Source organism: Alligator sinensis, unplaced genomic scaffold, assembly GCF_000455745.1.
Source record: "Alligator sinensis unplaced genomic scaffold, ASM45574v1 scaffold701_1, whole genome shotgun sequence".
In the NCBI taxonomy this organism is placed as follows: Eukaryota; Metazoa; Chordata; order Crocodylia; family Alligatoridae; genus Alligator; species Alligator sinensis.
The window spans coordinates 3569387-3589986 of record NW_005841915.1 but is presented as its reverse complement, the minus strand read 5'-3'; the positions used below and the strand labels follow the sequence as shown (position 1 = coordinate 3589986).

The window sequence follows — 20600 nt, the reverse complement described above, 5'->3', positions numbered from 1 at the left end:
CAGGAATGGTGCAGGGGTGGGCAATTATATGGGCGATGGGCCACTTGGAGAGTTTTAGTGAGCTGTTGCGGGCCAGGTCAGCATCACCCCACTCCCTGCAACAGCTTACCAAACTCCCTAAGTGACCCTCCAGCCCAAATAATTGCCCAACCCTGGGTTAGGGGAACTTAATCTCTTAATCTCCCTTTTCTCTTAACCCCCTCTTCCACTTTGCTCATTTACAGATTTTCTAAGACCTCTGATGGTGATGATGGTACAGTACAATGTCATTATAGCAAATTCTACTTACAAGAAGTTCCCCATTTCTAGCATCCCAAGAGCAGGAATTGATTTTTATTTTCATTATTATGATGCAGCAAATCAACTAGACCTATTACAGCAAACATTCTCTATTAATGAACTTTTCCCCTAGTCCCACAGGGGTTCATCATAATGACTTTTACTGTATTTCCCCATCTAGAGAGTGTTGTTAGGATCAATACATTGAAGACTGTACACACAGATATGATAATCGGATAATGCATAAGTGTCTAGGATAGGAAAAAAGCAAAGATTATATTAATCAGTAATTAACTATATAAGTGCAGTTTTCTACAGAGAAAATTTTACAAATGGAAAGAAGTTACATTTAAATCTAAGTGGCTTTTTGTTAACACTTGGAGTTAAGACTCAAAGTGATTTTAAATTGAATTTTAAGTTGTTTAAAATGTTGAATTTTGTTTTAAATTCAAGCTGCACTCTTTCAGGGATCCCACCATTCTTCTCCAAGATAAACAGTAAGAAAAATGATACCTTGGCACTACACATTTTCAGAACAGCCTTTACCCCTCGTGGTGGGAATGTTTTTAATTTCCCTTAAATAAATTGTGAAAAGTTTTCAATTAGCAATAATCGCTCCTCGGATTAATCTCATTGACTATGATACAAATTTCTCAATACCAACTGCATCCAGTATACCTGATCATTCCAAACAATGATCTGGCCACTTTACTAAATGGGAAGAAAGAGAACTGGTTTCTCTGTTTCCTTTCCCTCATCTGAGGGGACACAAAAACTGGACACTGCCCTGTATCTACCTGTGACACACAGGTCTCTTTTTGTGGCTTCCAGCTAGTTCTCAGAATTGTTTGTTCCACTAAGCAAGTGAGCGGTTTTCAAAAGAAAATCACCTAACATTCACATGATATCCAGTAAACTAACTGACATCTATTTATTTCAAAACGAAACACAGCTTTCAGCATTAAAGCAACTAAATTTGAACTAAATGTGAAAGCTAACATAAAAGGAATCAGGTGTCCTTACTCCCATCAAGAATAAATGGCAGAAATGTTCCTATTTTAATGGTTGCAATCCAGAGCAAAAAAGGTTTGGGGACAGTTAAAATGGCAGAAACCTACTAACAGTGCACTGCTTTTTAAGAGAAAGATTCTATCCTTACTGATTGTTGCCAATTCAGGTGCTAGTAACACAGAAAGGGCAGGACTGCCATCTGTAACACCGATTTTCAGCTTTCTAACAGGTGCAACTTACACAAATTCTACCTTTTGCTCTGCATGCTATACTGAAGACTCTCATAACACACTTCATTGATCTTCTCCCAAAGGACACACTTTTCTTTAAAAATCACATCTAACGGAATCTGCAAAATTAAGAGTGGGTAATGGAGCTAACTCTAAAGCAAAAAGGGTTTTATCAAGAAGTCATTATGAGAGAAGAGACTTCTGGATTAATTTCAAGGATCTGCAACCCATTTACTGCACAATCTTGAATAAACCTCTTAACCTCTCTGAGCATCAGACCTTTCAACAGCATGGGGGGGGAGGGGAGAGGGGCGGAAAGAGAGGGATGGATTTGTTGGAAATCAGCTTTCTCTGCTTTTATTGTAATTTATATTACAAGCTCTTTGCCTAGGGACAGACATTACGCATAAACTGGTTTAAAGTGATCAGAAACTGATTTAAGCTTGTAACAGAACATAGGTTCTGTGCACATAAAACAGTTTCAAAATGGCCAAAACTGGTTTAAGATAAACCTGGTTGCATGTAGTATCAGACTTAACTGATTTGTGTCAAACCAGTTTATGCAATGTCTGTCCCAGACCCCTTCTTGGTTTAAGTTAAACCAGAGACCCCCAGCATCCCAGATGCTTTGCAGCCTTGGGCTGGGCTGTGCTCTGTACTCCAGAAAACAGGCCTGGCCTCACCCCTCTGCTCCCTAGCCAGAGTTCCAGAGACTGCAAGAACAGCAGGGTCTGCCTGGCTTCCCCCAGCCCTACCCCACCCCTTGGTGCTCAAGCAGGGATCCCCTCTCCCTCCCATCTCCCAGAGCACAGATCCCAGCCCCAGGTACCCTAGGCATGTGGTATGCTAGCTAATGCTGAGAGGTGTTTGTGTGCGGGTCTCCAATTTCACTGGGACAGGCAGACAGAACAGTGTCAGAGTCCACTTAGGGCTTTTTGGAGCTAATCAACAAGTCAGTTGGTAATGTCCCTCTGGTTCCTTCTTTGGAAAAAGCTGTTTAAGAAGAGCTTGAACTAATGAGACACCTTTGTTTTGTTGATGGGTTGATAAACGGTGTGTTATCAGCCCCCTGCTGGCTTCCTCACCTCTCAGGTTTGCAGACAGTATGAAGAAGCAGGGAGAGGGAGATTATAAAGCTCAGTATGATCAGCAGATGTACACACTGCGTGCCCCACTTTGCCTCAGAGTGCTAGCCCAGGGCTGGGGTCTAGCAACACTCCCACCCCTTGAGCAGCAAGTAGGGAAAAGCCTGGGACAGTGCAGGGAGAATGGGGATCTACACCCCTCCCTAATCAGAGCATCCTGCCAGGGCATGGCCGCCATTCCCCCCCCCCCCCCGCCCACAAGCAGGGAGGCCAGCTCAGCAGTATGGAAGGGAAGGGAGGGCTGCTTTGGCACCCGCCAGCTTCTAAATTGTGCCACTGCAAGCATGTGTCTGAATTTCTTCACTCCACAGGGAATGTATGTACAGTTGCAAACTGGTTCAGCCACGGCAGGTTAGAGTAACCTGCAAAGATTGAATCAATTCAGGCTCAGGCTTTCTGAATGTCTGTTCCTAGCCTTTGAGACAGGGAACTATCTATACATGCTAGGTGGTGCTGTATGCACAGCATGGCATCAATCAGTTTAGTCAGAGGTAGGCTGGTGAGTGGGCACTAGGACCCAGCTGCCTCTGTCGCTTTTCACCCATGTTGGGAATAGTGCCTACCACCAGCATGAGGAAAAGTGCCAGCCACTGATGCTTTTTCCTGCACCCACTGGAGAAAAGAGGTGGCAACAGGTACTTTCTCTCTGCTGGCAGCAAGCCCTTTCCTCATGCTGGTGCAGGAAAAAGCACCCACTGCTGGAATGAGAAAGAAGTGCCTGCAATTGGTGCTTTCCCTTGTGCTATGGGGAAAGTGACTGGTGCTGAGCCCCCATGTCCATGAACTGGATCAAAAGGCTTTGTCACAGATTGCTGATCCCTGGGTTAGAGCGCTTTCAGAAGCATACCCTGCCCATCCAGTCCCGTTCCAGTTATAAGCCAGTGAAGTCATCATTGGAATATGCCCTGCTGCACTCAAGCTCCATGCCCAAATATTTGATGTGAATAGTTTTAAAACCAACAAATGTCACAAAGAACAAACTTAATATTAGATGCTTTCTAGACCAGCATTTCTCAACCCAAATGTGAATCGCAATAGTATATAAAATGGTTGTGAACAAACTTTAAAAGTGGATCCTCTCCTTTAAAGGAGAAAAATATGGAAACCTGTGGCTTTTCCCTTGCAGGCTGGCAGAGTTCCAGCCTGCCAGGGGCTGCTTGGGGCTCCCCATGCCCTATACCCACCCCTTGCCCCGCACACTAGGGGGCTGGTGCCTGGGGACAGGGGGCAGCAAAGTGAGGGGCACTGGGTCAGGACTGGCCATTTATGTTTACAAATGGGTCCTGGTACAAAAAAGGTTGAGAGCCACTGCTCTAGACTACATTAAGTGAGACTTCTGAAAAGGGGGCATAAGTCATGGCCAAAGAAAAGTAACATCTGAGGGAATTTCACAGATGATTTGAGGACTAAGGGAGCTTTTACTGGTAAAGCAAATGCGATCAATCATTTCTGCTAGTTAACTGAAAGAACACACAAGAAGGGCTGACAAAAGGAAACCTCTCTATCAAAACATAACACAGACAAGGAAAACTTATGGGACTTAACAACAGAGGCCATGAAAGAGACACCCTAGGTTAGATGGGATGGGGAAGTATTGTTCATGCTTCATGGAATGTTTTATATACCGTGAAGAAATCTGATTCAGAGACTCTTTTGCTTACTTGCATGCGACTAACTTCAGAAGTTACAATCCATACTTTCAGAATACCAGTCACTGAAACTGCCACAACAGTATCCTCTGGGGAAAAAGTACAATAAAATGAAAGAGTATGTATATTACAAACATTACACATTTGTAAAAAAAAATGCTAAAGGTAGGACAATATTAAAGTTTATTAATAGATTCACAGAATATTTGTTCCAGATTCAGGTGATTATTTTAGAATGATCAAACCATAAGCACAGAAAACAAAACAGTAATTTCACTTTTTTTTAAAAACATACATACGTTCATTGCATACTTAGAAAGCATACTGGAAAGGAAAGAAGATCAAGAAGTGGTTCATTCTGTCCTAAGCCCTACATACACTCCAAGTTCATAATAGCTATGTCAGACGCCATCCTTAACGGCTCATGCAGATAACAAATACATTATGAGAAGCTCCATGGCATCCCAATAAGCTTTTTCAACCCAGAGCACAGAATCCTGTCCAATTATCACCTACAATCTTTTAAACTGCACCACCACTCCTAGAAGCAATTACTGTGGATGAGAGTAGAAGCCAAATCATGGGAAAGGATGTAAGGTTAACGTCTAATGTAAGACTAAGCAGTAACTCACATTCTGCAGATATCCAAAATGAAAAAGCCTCAGTTTTACAGACTGTTAAGCCTCTACCTTTCATCAACACGGTATTTGTTCACTCCCTCTTGCTCAGAGGATAACAAAGCCCAGGATTTCTGTTTTAAAAAGAACTAGATCTTGACGTTCTAAACAAACTGGGGGCAGCAGGAGGGAGGGGAGAAGCAGGCGTTTTCCTTCCACGAAAAAAAAAAAAGTTACCTTGTGTTCTGTGGGACCTAATGATACTCATAGAGCTGATCCAGTCAGGAGAAATCTTTGACACTAAAGAATACAGGACCTCAAGGCTGGTAGCATCCACAACAAGAATTTCTGGATAATGCCCATGGCATAGCAGCCTCCCTTCACGTTGAGTCCCAACTGTAAACTGATAGAACTGTGTTATTAAGAAGAGAACGCATAGTTAGATGCCACATAGGACATGAGCAAATGCATTTTGTGTATATTTTCTTAAGTTAAATTCCTAATAAACCGATCACTTAGTAAAGACCAGCTAGATGGCTATACATTTTTATTTCTTTTGAAACTGTTTCCTCCTCTACCCTAGTATGAATTGTGGTACAACATCACATTTTTAAAACAAAAGAAGTGACTGACAAAATAGTTTAACTGAATCATTTTTACAGTCCAGCTGATCCCCGTGAAGAACAGTGCTGCTGACCTGATAAAATAAAACGTTATCTCAAAAGCCAAACTAACTGCATCTATTTCAAGCTCTAAGGTATTTAATGACGCAGAAATAAAATGCAAGGTATATATTTGTACTGTTCAGTAGTTTCTAAACTGGGATCATTGAACATATGAAGATAACAGCTTTTATATTAGTAATAGATATAAAATGAAGAGCTAAATGGTTGCTCTAACATACAAATACAATCTAAAAATCTCTCAAGCATTTTAGCTTTTATGTAAATGAAGTACTAACCTGTATGCCAGTGTGTGTGCAGGCTAATTTAGTAAATTCTATGCATCTCCCATCATTCACATCCCAGAGACACATCTCCCTAAAATACAACAGGCAATTAACTCCAATTTTAGAGAAATTACATGTCTGGGTAAAGACTTGCAAATTAAAACATCATTTTGGTTGGTTGGAAAAAGGAAGTGTCATCCCAAATGTTTAGGTCGAATAAATTATTATCTTCCTTTAAAATTTCCCTCCCATTCTTAGGGACTTTTTTCAATCCATAATCATTCACAAGCCTACTTCTTCAACAAACCTTGAAGAGCTCCCACTGTGAGAAGCAAGCAGGGGCTCAGGGGCAGATTAATGCATGGGCCAGTGGGGCCAAGGCCCAGAGGCCCCTGCCAACCACGGAATCCCTGGGGTGCCAGGGGCAGCATGACCTAGGCAGGCATCCTGGCTGCGGGCATCCGGGGCAGCCAGCATGCACCTCCTTCCCCAGCTGGGCCAGGCCCAGAGGCTACGCGGGGGCGGGCGCAGGGCTCCGTGAGGGTGGCAGTGGCTTCCTGGGGCTCTCTGTTGCCAGGAGGCCCCATGAGCAGCCCCAGTCCCACTCTTCACCATTTGTGGGCCGCTGCGACAGTGCTACTGGGACAGGACATCCCGGCCCTGCCCTGCCAGGGCCGGGCAAGCAGGCAAGTGTGGTGCAGAGCCCATGCTTCCCCCGAGCCCCCAGTCTGGCCCCAGCCCTGGCCTGTCCTGCAGTGCTGGGGGACTGCAGCCCTGGCTGTTAGGCCTGTGCAAAGTAGCAAGCATTCGATTCGGATTCCGCCAATTCAGAGGGACGGTGAGTCAATTCAGTGATTTGAATCACTGTCCCGATTCAATCAAAACGGATTTGAAGATTTCACGCTGATTTGGAGATTCGGCCATAGACTAAACAGGCAGCAGTCCTCAGCCACACTGGACACAGCTGCCTCCATCTGGTAAATCTGTTGTGGTGAGTGGAGGGATGAAGGGGCCTAGAAGAGGGCAGATCAATGCCCCTCAGTGAGGGAGGGATTGGGGCTGAGACAAGCTGCCCAGCTGGGGCAGGAGGCACGGGACTCAGGGAGGGGGCCGCTGGTCTCTGAGGGCATGGGAGTGGGCGTGTGCCCCTGGATCTGCACAGGGTGAGCTGGGTCAGGCTACACACCAGGAAGTTAGCCCCAGCCACTCGTCACTGGGCTGCCCTCCACAGGGCGGGTGGAGCCAAGGCTGCGCTCCATGCAGCTAGCCCCAGGCACAGTTCTGGCTCCGCCCACCCCACAGAGTGCAGTGGAGTGGGGGCTCCAACCACCCTAAAATTCTCCATAGCTCCTGCCACCAGCCCCTCCCCAATCCGGGTGCATGCACCTGCTCCCATGCCCTGCCACTGCTCGCCCAGAAAGGCGTGGCAGGACAAAGCCATGGCTCGTCCAGGAGGCGTGGGGAGGTTGGAGCAGCTTCCGCCACTGTGTGCTGCTTCTCTGAGGCAGTGCAGCAGCACCGTCCTGCGCCTCCCCACCCTGGCTGGGTGAGCAGCAGGAGGGCATAGCCCCCGCTCCCAGTGCCTTCCACGGCTTGTCAGAAGATCAGCCCGGCCCAACCTGCTCCACGCAAATCTGGGGGCACATGTCCACTCCCATGCCCTCCCAGACTGCTAGCACGCAATGGCAGGAGCCCCCCTTCCTGAGTTCCGTGCCCCCGCAGGGCAGCTTGTCCCAGCCCCAATCCTTCCCTCATTGTGGGGGCATTGACCTGCCCCCTTCCCTCACCCCTCTGCCCACCACAACAGACTTACCAGCTGGAGGCAGCTGTGTCTAGCGTGGTTGAGGACTGCTGCCTATTTAAGTCTATGGCCGAATCTCCAAATCAGCGCCAAATCTCTCCAAATCAAATTGGAGGCTTCCAATTCAATTCAGACCTTTTAATCGGTCTCCTGAGTCAATTCGGATTTGGAGATTTGGCCCCCGAATCGGGCCAAATTTCCTCTGAATAGAATCGGCTACCAAAGCTTCGCACAGCCCTACTGACTGTGCAACACCTGCCAGATGGAGGGGCCAGGCCAAGTCAGGGCCACCTTCAACTCAGCAGTGCTCGCACCTCCTGGCTTGCCCTGGACATGCCAAGGAAGCTGGGTGGGCCAAGCCACAGCCCCCTGGCAGGTACAGAGGGAATTTGCCCTTGGTTGGTGGGGGCCCTCCAATTTTCTGTTTACCCAGGGCCCCAATAAAGCTTAACCCGCCACTGCAGAGGCTTTGCCACACTACTTTGTCTGCTTGGGTGATGGGAGCTGAGCACAAGGAGCAGTCCATCCCCCTGCCCATTTCTCACACTGGAGTTTCCAGAAAGAGCTGCAGGCGGGGAGCTTTGCCCCACTGCTGCAGTCCTTCCCAACCCAAGTTTTCCCCAGACAAGGATCACACCAATCTTGGGAAGGCACAAACAGCAAGGGAGGGAGAAGGGTGCGGTTCCAGACTAAATATCTGCTTCCTCTCCCAGAACCCACTAGAATTGTACATTTGTAAACAGCCTAGGCTATAACTGAGAAAATTGAGATGTAAAACAATTTCTGCTTTAATCCATTCTCAGTACTAAGGTCTGTGCTAAAGTAAACATTTTTTTAATGTTTAAGAACTTGTTTTAATAATAACTTGTTTCTGTGCTCAAAGAAACTGAAGGATGAATTATGCAAAATTCCCTCAAGAATAGACAGCTGCTCTTGTCAACATGACCTTTGTAAAAGCCTTTCAGGCAGATGAAAACTAACTGGAACATAGCTCAAAGAGAGATGGTGACTGTTCCTTGTGAGTCTTGAGAGATTTTGGTGGGAACAAGAGATGGGAAAATATAAATCCTCATAGTCAAATCCTTAAAGGTCAAAATCACATGGGGAAGCTAAGAATGTTACTGGAAATGGGGTAGGAAAGAAAAATAGTGTGCTGTTATAACTAAGACAAACAACTAAACTTGATATTTTCTATGAACACTGACCAAAAATAGTAGGATACTTAAATGAATAGGGTCCCCTTTTTGATCCTGACAGACTTAGGTGGGTTGAAGAAAGTGCCTCAAAGCCAGCTCCAATGTAGTGGGCCTTGGCAAGCCAGCCTAGCGAGATTAAAGGGACAGAAGCGGAGTAGGCTGAGGCCCCAGAGATAACATCCATGTAACTTCCACGAGCCACAGGCATGGTGCAGGGAAGGTTTGCAGCCACGCAATTAACCCATAAGGCTTGAGGTGTCTTGTGAGGCACCGTCTTGGAGAGGGCCCCAGCAAGGGGACCGAGGACCAGCATGGCCTAGTGGGGTTCAGTGGGACTGAGGCTCTGCAAAGGCTCGTGGGCAGCCTCCCTATTTATTATTTCTACCAAGAAGGCATGGCAGACGAGATAAGGCCCTTGGGTCAGAGCTGGCACAATCACAAAGCACTAGGGGACATCACAGCCACCCCTGGGATCCTGACCTGTTATATTAAGCTACTCTTTTAACTGTTGCCCAAGTCAGAAGCCAAAACATTGAACCTATTTTAACTATTTCCATATTACAGTATTTTTTCTTAATTTCTAGAAATTTTACCAACTTAAAATCTAGGACTAAAGTAGTTCAAATACAGGATATGCATTTTACTAATATATCACTTGATTTTGAGGTATACAATGTTTTTCTTTCCAGTTACTATACCATGATTTCTTTTAAATTGGTGCATTGCTTACATTACAGGGCAAATTTTCAGCTTGCTGCCATGTAATTTAATTGTATGACTAGAAATTCCTTTAATGCAAACAGGATTTGTGAGATTAAATCCTTCACATTTTGATGACAAATCATCCCTGTTAGCTAGTAATACACTTATTTTTACTTTATATCTGAAGTATCAGTTCCCATAATAGACAAGAAAAGCTTCAATAGTGAATGAATGTGAAATCAGTAGCAAATATGAATAAGATGATAAACTTAAGAAAATAAATGGAAAATAAATATTCGTCAGCAGAAGATGAACCCCAAAACTCTATATTAGAACTTTATCCTGGTCCTATTGAACCCACTGAGAGTGTCACCATTGACAAGCAGAGGGAAGATGAGTAAAACAGCTCCCTCTTGATAACTCTGATTTAAAGTGGTCTCCCAAAAATCAATGGATAGATGAACTGGCTATACAATGAAAGTTAAATTTGGTTTCATTGCAAAGAAAAAGCAGCAGCCACTGAAATAGGTAAAGGTGACTGCTGGCAAAAAAGTTCAAGAATCAGGTTCTCAGACTGGCTCAGAATAATATAAAACAGGTTGGACAACAGACTGGACACGGGGTCAGCAATCTACGCTCTTACTGGCACAGGGCAAATTGGTGACACAGAACTGTGCTGTGCCACCCATCCTCTCTGCTGAGCCTGCTGCTCCATACCCTTTTGCATACGCTTGATGCGGAGGCGTTAGAGATCAATGGCAAAGGTAAACTTGGGCAACTGGCTGCTCCAGGAGAGCAGAGACCTATGGTCTTCAGAGAAGGATTGGGTTGCAATGGGGTAGGCCATACGGCCAAAAGACTGCTAACCCCTGACCAGATAAAGACACTACAAGAAACAAACCTACAATGGAAAAAGATGACCCACTGTCAGTGACCTGATCTCTCTCCCATCTCTAATTTCCATTAGTTTTTATCAATCAATCAATCTGTAGGGGAAAAAAACAACAACAACAAAAACTCACCCGCCTTCAGATGCACTCACTATATACTGTTTTTCACTGGAGGCAGAGGCCTTGGACAAACAAGTAATTGAGGCTGTGTGACCAAACAACAGAGCTCTGGGATTAATCTATAATCAGAAACAAAGTATAGAGTAAGCACAGGGTATGTACTAACAAAGCACTTAATCACTTAACCGGAAAAAAAGCTTTCCAAAGGTTTAAATAAATATTACATTAGATGCACACATTTGTAGCACACGTATGGAAACAATATTTTAAAAGTGAATTATACTAGGAGTTAACTACGTGAAATGCTGGTCTGTTATGCAAGAGAACCAGTTTCCAACAGGGGCTGGATCAAAGGTATGTGTGAAAGCTTTTACTCAACTTGTTCTGCCAACATTTTGGATCACTGCCATATTTGTATATATCAAAAGGAGGGACCATGCTGTATTGCTATAAGGATTAATGCATTATTTATTAAATCAAGTCAGCATATGACTCTCTCCAAAATGAGTTTTAAAGATTAAACAAAGAAAAGCTAGATCACAATTTATGAAAGACCATCCTTAGTTCATGCCCTATAGTTATCATTTCCTTTGATAAACTACACCTCTCCCCAGTGCTTTTTTATCATAGGCACTTGCATAGCATATATCATTTCTGAGGCATGGGTTCAGAAAGCAAGCCCCTCTGAGTTTGGGAATTGCATTAATGCAGTACAGCTTCCCTAATGTATGGTACTGCTTTTGCTAGAAAATCATACTACTATTCTCCTTCACAGTTTGGGACTTTCTGCATGCAAATAAGCCACTATAAAAAACCATAGGAGCTGATTTAGGATAGACACTTGCAGCTTTCAGTTGAAAGCCAGAAATGGAAATATGCAAGCAAGCAGTCTGGTTGTAAGCAACCTGGTAGCCATCTTTCTAAGTCAGTTTCTATGGAAACTGACACTGAACAATAACAACACACAAGTATTTTTAAAAACTTTAAACACAGGTTCCTGAAATCAGGTGCCCATTTTTACTGGTGGCTACTACTGGTTTGAAGGAAACATAAGCCTATGGCTCTGGTGCCTAGAAAAATCACGAGAAGGAGGAAAACAATTACTTTAAAAATTAATTACTCTTGCTAACATTAGCTCATGTAGAAAAAGGTTTGGAAAAGCAACTGAAGGAACTGAGAACAGCTATAGTTGAGGCCAGTATTTACTTGTTCCAAAAAGTGACTAAAGGAGAAGAGAAAATGCTTCTCTCCTCCATACCTACACATTGATCGTTCATGTCAAATTGATCTAGCAGTTCTCTCCAAAGCCTAAGACCAGGAAATGAGTGATTGCAACACGTCATATTTCAGCTAGTTTCAACAATTTTCTGTGTTACATTTTTATACTTGAATTGTTTCTACAACGACAACATGTAAAATGGTGATATTCAAACTCTTAATTCTGATTGCTAGGCATGAAATTAAAAAGCATGAAATTATACAACCAGCAAACTTAGTTTTGTTCTGTTCTGTTCTATTTAATGTTTTAAAAAAAGCTTGGAACTTAAGGTAACTTCGCTAAAAACACTACAATGTAAATTAAGCTGGCTACTGGAGTACTTACAACAACCTAAACCTATTGTATCATGGTGAACTGTTCATAATGCAAAGCATTTTGGGGGAAAAAGGGAGGAGGGTAGAGATGAAAGAGCAAATGTGAAGAAAACAATTATGTGCATTCTGGAATGCACATGACCCAAAAGGATAAAGTCATTAATCAGAACTTCCGATGCACAGAGTTTCAACTCACCTCCAGATTTAATGAAAGGTCCCAGAGACATATCTGTCCATCATGGCATCCTGTGACAATCATTGACACATCATCCATTAACAGAAGGGTTGATATGCAGTGAGTGGGTGCTTTGCGACCCCAAAGGACAATAGGTAGAACAAGGCTATTTCCTGCCATTTTGCTTTCACACCTGTAAATTTCATCAAGATCATAAATACCAAAGATAAGTTTTCATACAATTGTGTCACTTGTTTTCAGTTTGCAGTTGCTTAGCCTGATTTTCAAAAAAGTCACCTTGCAATTTAAACCAGGAGAACCCCAAACCATAAATAACCTGTGCTCCTCTGTAACTCTCAGTTTTAAGAACTGAAGAAACTAGAATGGAGACAGGGTTCATTCATTTACTAGTGCGTCATTTCCTCTAAAACACCTCTTACCTGTCTCGACTGCATTTTCCATTATTTCTAGAGTCTGGAAAATAAAATTCTGAGATAGGCAAGTATAACTTGGGTCTCACAGCCCACAACACCAGCATATAAAACTACCGTGCTCCTGGAAGGCACCAAGTTAAGAATTAACTGCTCTCTTGTTGTTTAATCAGTGGCTCTCTCAATTCTCTACTCATGTTGGCATAACAGGTAGTGTACGTGACCTCTCCTGTAAAAGAGATGGGAACGTGAAGCAATTTTTAGCACTACCTTATAAGAATGTTACAGGAGTTTTTCCATAAGGAAGATATTAAAAATAGTAGTTATATCAAAGTGTGGTTTAACACTACAAATACTTTCTTATTCAGACTTGCTCCTTGTGTACTTAGTATGCAACTGAGAGTATCATTACAGTCATATTTGTTCTGTAAAATCCTTACTGTTTTTTTTTCTCATGTTATTCTTGCAACTCTAACAAAGCTATTAGAGAATATAATGGATTCTGGTTTGCACATCTTTAACATAATGTTTAACCAACTTCTAATTGAAGGCCCAGGTCTTGTATTAAAAGACAAGTGTTGCACAGTTGTAACCCAGGGGAAAATTTTACCCTTGGAACTTCATTGATGATACTGAAACATAAATTGCAAGGTGACTTTTGAATATCAGCTAACCCCAACCCCAGCTGACTATTGGCTGATTGTGGGTTGGACTCAATCTTGTGAGGTCCCTTATAGCCCCCAATGTCTATAAGCCAGAAATAACTGTCACACGTTTGCCTAATTTTAAGCTATGGACAAGCATTATATCTCTAGCAATGAATATGCCCTTTTAGGGGCACAAGAGAGAATGTACAGGCATTCAAGGGGCTCATGCTAAGAAAAATGTGGCGACCCCACCAGAAAACTTTAGCCATTTCAAACAGCAGTTTCTCCAGAGACAGAAAAAACTTTCTAGCACTGTATGCAACCCCTATAGACTTTCAATGTATATAAGGGTCCCTAGGACCACAAGTATCATAGGCCACTCACAGACGTTCCTTAAAGGCATGATGGGATCTGATCTGTGATCACAATTGCATCTCCTGCCATGAGCATCCTAAGCACAACATACTGGCAAGTGTAATCCCAGGCTCCTCCTGCACTAGTAAGTTGAAAGCAGGCAGCCAATAGTCAGCTGGGGTTGGGGACTGGCCCCAGGGCAATCCTCAGCCTCAGCTGACAAACAGCTGATTGTCAAAATGTCAGCTGGGTGACGCATGTGATTTTTATTCATCCCGGGCTGCTGCACCCTGATCCCAGGGTTTCCATGCACCAGGATGAGTAAAAGCTACATGTGCTGCCCAGCTGCGTGACATGCATAGTTTTATAGGTCCAAACATATGGGGATCTTGGGATTGGAGCGCCTCTCCCTGATCCCAGGGTCCTGTCCCACTGGGACTTTTAAAAACTGTGTGCGCAGCTGGGCTGCACATGTGCTTTTCTGACATCCCCAGAGCACAGGGACCTTAGGATTGCGGACAGGCTCCTTGATCCCAGGGCACAAGGGATGTCAGAAAATCATGCGTGCAACCCAGCTGCATGTGTGGTTTTTCAATGTCTGGGTGCAGGAAGCCCAACATGGGGGAGGGGAGGGGGAAAGGCGGCTCACCGCACCTCCCCCCACCCCCCCAACTCCACAGGTTGGGTGGAGGTCTGGGGTTCATGAACTAGTTCTACCCCCAGCCCAATTAGGTGGGGGACAGCCATGTTGTGGACCCTGGGGCTGCCCCATGCTGGAGCCTGACACTCAGCTGAGTGTTGGGATCTGTCATGAGTCAGCCCCAACCCATCACATGTTCAATTAGAGGTACAATACAAAGAAGTCAAAGTTGTTACATGTGGAATAACTGTGACTTACTGACTATATTGTCATGTCCTAAATTGATTTGAATGTGTAGCCAGTTATTATTTAAGGCACGATTAACCTATTAATCATATCTTAACTGCAATGTGCATCAGGGCCCTAGAGTCCCCCCACTCTCCTCTTCCTACTCTGAGGGGAAAGGAGTGGGAGCTCTGATAGCTTTCCCAGTATCATGCTGACAGGGAGTCCCAGCACCGTTGCCCCCTGCCTGGTCCTGCCAATCAACTTATCAGTATGCCCAGACAGGGGAGCTCTGTTAGGCTGAATTCTCAGCACTGTAACTGAATGCCTGTCCATACCCATAACAGTAATACAAGCATGGCACAAACTAAGGTCTCTGAGTTTGCCTGGCCAACAGTTAGAAGTCTATCTATAAAAACATTGCGTTACAGGTTTCCAGTCATTTTTCAAAACAGAATCACACTCGCAAAAGAACACATAATAAGGAACTACTAATTGGTCATAGATACACATTACTGTATGGCACCTTTCTTACTGCACCATCATTTGTTACTGCATGACTGTGTACGGTTATTTTTGGCCACTACGTTGCCATAGCAATGCGCTATAACGAGGGAGTATGTTGCTATGGCAATGTAGTGGCGGCATCATGGTTTTTGCCAATGGATGTTACAGCACCATAGCATCTTGTGTTGATGCGCCCTTTGTGTCTTAATTAAATTAGACTAGTCTGGGTCCATGATGATGCACTAATATCACATCACTACTACTGACCTACTATTGCAGATGCTACCTAACACCCATTTACTTTTGTGTACCTTAAACTTAGTATTTTATTAATGTGCTGTAAACATGGCAACACATTATCTGAACAAATCTTAAGCTTGTATAAATCAATGATTTCTTGGTGGCGGGAAGAAAATACCATGCATTCTAAAACACATTTAGAACGCTTAACCGAAAAATTACTTTTAGCCTTAATATTGCTACACATTTGCTCATCGCTTTGAAGTGTTTATAATCGCACGCTTGAAATCAGTCATAGTTAAATCTGGCTTAAGCCGAGTTTGTCAATTTCTTTCCAGTTCCATGGAGAGCAAAGGATTGATGTAAACAGAAGCTATCTGAACTGCATATCTCCCCTTTGGCATGGAACATGTTTAGACCAATCAAGCATGAAGTCAGTACAGAGTAAAAGTAAACTATAAATACAAGGTGTTTTGTTTTTTTTAAAACTAGACAAGAGTACACAAAAGTCATTGTAGTTCCTAATATTTTCTTCTAATTGTTAAAATGTAATAAGTACAAAATATACAAGCAAAGAAAGAGTCTGTCAGGAATGACTGACTTTCCTTATCCATTTCATTTTAGAGACAGATTCAGAGTCTCAACACTAAACTGTATTTCAGTTTAAGCTGTAACACCTTTACTAGAGCATTTAGTGGGAAAAGATGGGGAAAAAGGCTGACTGAGAAAAAGGAACTGCCTGTTGTGTTTGGAATCACCAACTTGCCAGAAGCAACCCTTGGATAGCAATCATCCTTCCTCAAAAGCTTCAGTTTTCTACATTATGATGCTTGCATCACAGAACTGGTTGCAGGAAGCACGGGTGACCAAGGTATCTGGCCACAGGCCAGATTGGGCCTGTGGAGCCATGTCATTTGGCCCGTGGGACTGCCCACAGGTCTGAAAATGTGGTGGTGGGAGAGCAGGGGCAGCATTCATTGCTATGGACCAGCCCTGTGCCACTTATCTGACCCATAGGGCCAGATAAATTGGCCATCACTGGGTTAAGCCAAGAAACGTTACAGAGCTCATTTCATTTATTAAACTTAGCTAAAAATAAGCATTCTTTAGGATGCGTTTTAGTACCTGTCATCTCATTTATGGTGAAAACAACAAAGCACATGACTAGAGAGATACAACACTATAACATTTATAAATGAATAATGGGCTGTAAGTGAACTTTCAGATATACATAAATAAAGGAAAAAGAACAGCATGAAACTTCTAAAGAGCAAATCAGATCTACCAAGTGGCAAATTTCTGTGAAGTCCAAAGCAACATAAGGAGTCAATAATTGTGAAACAGGCTTTTTTGACAGGCTGTTTCTTGTATGTGATTAGACTAAACCATACTTCTTTAAAAAAAGGTAATGAATAAAGATAATGCAAAACCAACATAAAAAGTATAATTATACATCAGAATGAGTTTTTATAGCAATATGCCTGATCAATTTTATCTTGCCTACCTATCTTGCCACTACATCATAATGTAATTTATATAATAAAAAAAACCACAACCCTAAATCCTCCAGATGTTTTCCTGTTAACTAATAAAAAGCAATATTGAAAAAGTACCCATGTGAGAGCAAGTTAATCTGAACCACTTTTGTTAACAAAACAGGTTTTCAAAGCAATATGAATAAGAGAATTGCAACAAATCACAATGCAGACGTAAACATAAGTGACTTGTATATTGGTGGAATGATTAAAAAAAAAACAAACCACTGCAGTTAATAAGATTTTCTCTATAACAGCTAATATTTATACCAAACATAACCAATAGCCACAAATACACAACTTAAAATCAGCAACAGAAGTGGAAAATCTTCCTAGTCAGGACTTACTGCAGTCCTACAATATCTGAGCTATAGTTTCACCTTCCTAAAGAACTCTCTGCCTCCCAGGAAGTCAATCCTTTACCCCAACCAATTGTAAAAGAAAAAAAAAAAAAAGGAATAAAAAGCTCAGCTGGTGCTAGTTGTGAAACCAGGTTTCTACCCATACACTCTCATACATACAAGCATACACCCCTGTCTTTTCACTTCTATGATTAGGCAGAACATTGACTCAGAAACCATACTAAAACTCTTGATTTCATGATAATTACCCAAAATTTCTGTATTGTTTGTGCAACTCAGTAAGTGGTACCTCACTGTGAAAATAATCTAGCTGCTTACAATTTTGAAGAAAAAAAATGGACATGGTAATCCCTCAATAGATAAAAGACACTGATAATCCTAAAAGGGTAGAACATTATTTTCCATAATGTACAGTATACACGCCCTTATATTTCCTTAAACCCCAAGAAACAGATAGCAGAGTCTATATTTGCAGTAACTCAGCCTTTAAGTCATTTCCTAGTATCACAGCATTTTTCAGTTAATGCAGAAATCTCTTTATTAAAGCACAGGACTTATATTTTCTCTGTTGCCAATGTTTGTGTGTAAACTAAATGTTTTAAATCAGCTATTTCTATAAACTTAGAAAAAAAAGAACCTCATGATATTTAAGTAAAAGTTAGGTAACAGCCATAAGATTTAGGGGAAAGTAATATTTACAACCTATGAACAGTGTAACAGATGCAAACTTAAGCTTCTTTATCTGAAAAAAAGAAATTAAACCGGAACAGCCAATGAAACTTCACACACTTCTACAAGAAAGAATAGTAACATTTTAAAGCTTTGTACTTGAACACAGAACAAATATACTCAGAATCCCAACATTAAGTTGTTTACAAAAGAGAGGAACTAATCTTCATAGCTACCTGTTTTCTTCCAGTTTTTTATTATGGTATCTCAATAACTTCATTAAGAACTTCATTTTCAAAAAGCACCACAAAGTCATGTTAACTGATGATGAAAATGAGCTAAAACAACATAGGATGGCTTCTCTAGCATTAACAAACACCAAATACATCGCATGTAAGACAACCTCCTTTAATACTAGTAAGCAATCAATATTTTTTTTACATCAGTGATGACAAACTACAGTAAACAGATAAATGTTGCACCTACTAACAAATACTCAAAAAGCAGAAGGGAAATGAATTCCACAGTGCAATACCACATTTTAATTATCTGTATCTTTTTCATGGAGGACTCTGGCAATTTTTGAAGGACCTGGAATGTGGCATTGAAGTTGAAAGTAAAAACTGGATTCCAAATCTCCCATTCTAATACTTGTACTTCCTCTTCCTCCAACTGGAGAGTTCAGTTTTTAAACACAGCTCCAAAACTGCCAGTGGTACCTAACTATTGGAAAAAGGGGAAAAAAGTCTTCGGGAAAAAGAATGTTTTTTTTAATACACCGAAACAACTTCAAAACCAGTGCAGTCTGTATTTACTTTTCCCCCCTTCAAACTTCTCTTGCTCCCTCCCAGAATCTCCAGGCACTTCAATGTCTGCAAAACACACTGTGCCAGGAAATGGGACAGCAGCATTAGGCCTTTTCAAATATATTCAACCCTTCTCTAGTCTAGATCTCCTGCACAACCTTAAGTCACAGTTCTAACATAAACCCTTAGAAACAAAATTTTTCTCTTCCAGACCAAATGTACAATCTTTAAGGGCATGTGAGGGACTAATTTAAGACCTGGTAATTTCTCCTTCTGTTCCCAACCCAATAAACACACCCCCAATCACCCCTTGTATCTCTGTGCCTGTGGTCCAACCTACATCCTGCGTCCCACATTGCCCTGCTATTGAGTAAGTTCAAAACACTGCGAGCTAATTCTACCTTCATCCTGATGGTTAGTTTTTGCACAATTCAAAACATTAGTTCCCAATTATGGAAGTAATTGTGTATTGAGCAGTTATATCCACAACCTTAACAAGTATGTATAAAGCTTTGCAAGGCGTCTTGTGGTGAAAACCATAACTGTTTCACATGAGGTATGCAAAGAAAAGTGTGAGAAAAACACCTAAATTTCAAGAAAGTAGCACTTCAAGGTTCGGGGGTGGTGGGAGGTTGAGGGGGTTGGCAAAAGTCAATAAATATTTCCTTTAAAAACAAAACAAAAGATATAGAAAATCCACTTGCTATCTTAAGTGATATTGTGCCAAATTAGAAAATTGAGAGACATTCATTAATAAAGTCTAAAATACAGAAACTTCAGTGTTGGTTTATGTCACGGCGGAGTCCTACCGGAGGGCCGTGATCTCCTTAAGGCCCCCTCTCCGTGCCTATTCGGCCCAAGGGCACCCTCTATTCTCGCCCGCGTCTTTGATCTTGAGTTAAATTGGGAGGCTACCTTACGTCTTCTAGGCACGGTTAGCTGGGACTTCCGTCCCCGTGTTCTCCCGGACCCACCAGGGGTCTCCCTGTACACTGGGTGCGTTCCAGGCACCCTAGCCTTATGGGCTACAAGTGGCTCCTACCAACCCCTAATACCACGCCCCAACCCTCGCAGATGTACTGGACGCTGGTCTGTCAAAATACACGCCCGCCCCCCTGGGCCTCCTCTGTGGTCTAGCCCACTCCCGGGCCTTCTCTAATATAAGGCCCCTCACGGGGACTCTCGTTGAGCCCACTCTGGGCCTTCTCTAAAATAATCTAGCCTGCTACGGGACTTCCTACTAAGTCTCCGGTCCTTTAGGCCCACCGCATGGCTACCCTCTCTTATCCAGGCTCACCGCGCCGCTATCCCCTTTTGCCGGGCAGCACCTGGCCTTCCTCCTGGGGTGTTGTCCTGCCAACCCCTTCCGTCAGGGTCCACCACAGCACCCTGCCCCTCTCTGAGAGCTGTTGCCGTACTAGCCTACAGCCAGGCTCGCTACGCCCGTCTCGGGCTTCTCAATAGTCCCCCTTCTCTGGGACCTTACATGCCCGCGCCGGGGTTCCTGATACTATCGCCCCTTCTCTGGGCTTGCTGTGCCCCCGCTGGGCTCCTTAATAATGCCACCCCCTCTCTGGGGGTCGCTGTGCCCCCACTGGGGCTCCCTAACAATGCCGCGCTCTCACTGGCGCCGGGGCTCCCACACCACTGGGGTTCCCCTCCTGAAAATACTGTGCCCTCACTGGCGCTAGGGGCCCCACCCCTCTGGGGTCCCTATGAGGCCTCCTCCAACCCCTTATAGCCTCACCCTTGCCACCAGTGTAATAAACAACAACAACAAAACCACAAGCCTCCTGGCTACAACTTAACTTAAGGCCGCCTGGCTAT

The 20600-nt window shown here is 43.2% G+C and overlaps 1 protein-coding gene across 1 annotated transcript in view; it reads right to left on the bottom strand.

Annotated features, from left to right (window-relative positions):
- The window catches only part of WDR7 (WD repeat domain 7), a 312876-nt gene extending 300060 nt beyond the window's left edge, over positions 1 to 12816 (bottom strand). The window contains 6 exon segments of the mRNA XM_025198163.1: positions 4327 to 4403; positions 5169 to 5343; positions 5893 to 5971; positions 10602 to 10708; positions 12379 to 12550; positions 12798 to 12816. Coding sequence (XP_025053948.1) covers positions 4327 to 4403; positions 5169 to 5343; positions 5893 to 5971; positions 10602 to 10708; positions 12379 to 12537 — 597 coding nt within the window. The 5' untranslated portion in view covers positions 12538 to 12550; positions 12798 to 12816.
- Positions 12817 to 20600: the final 7784 nt, after the last annotated feature.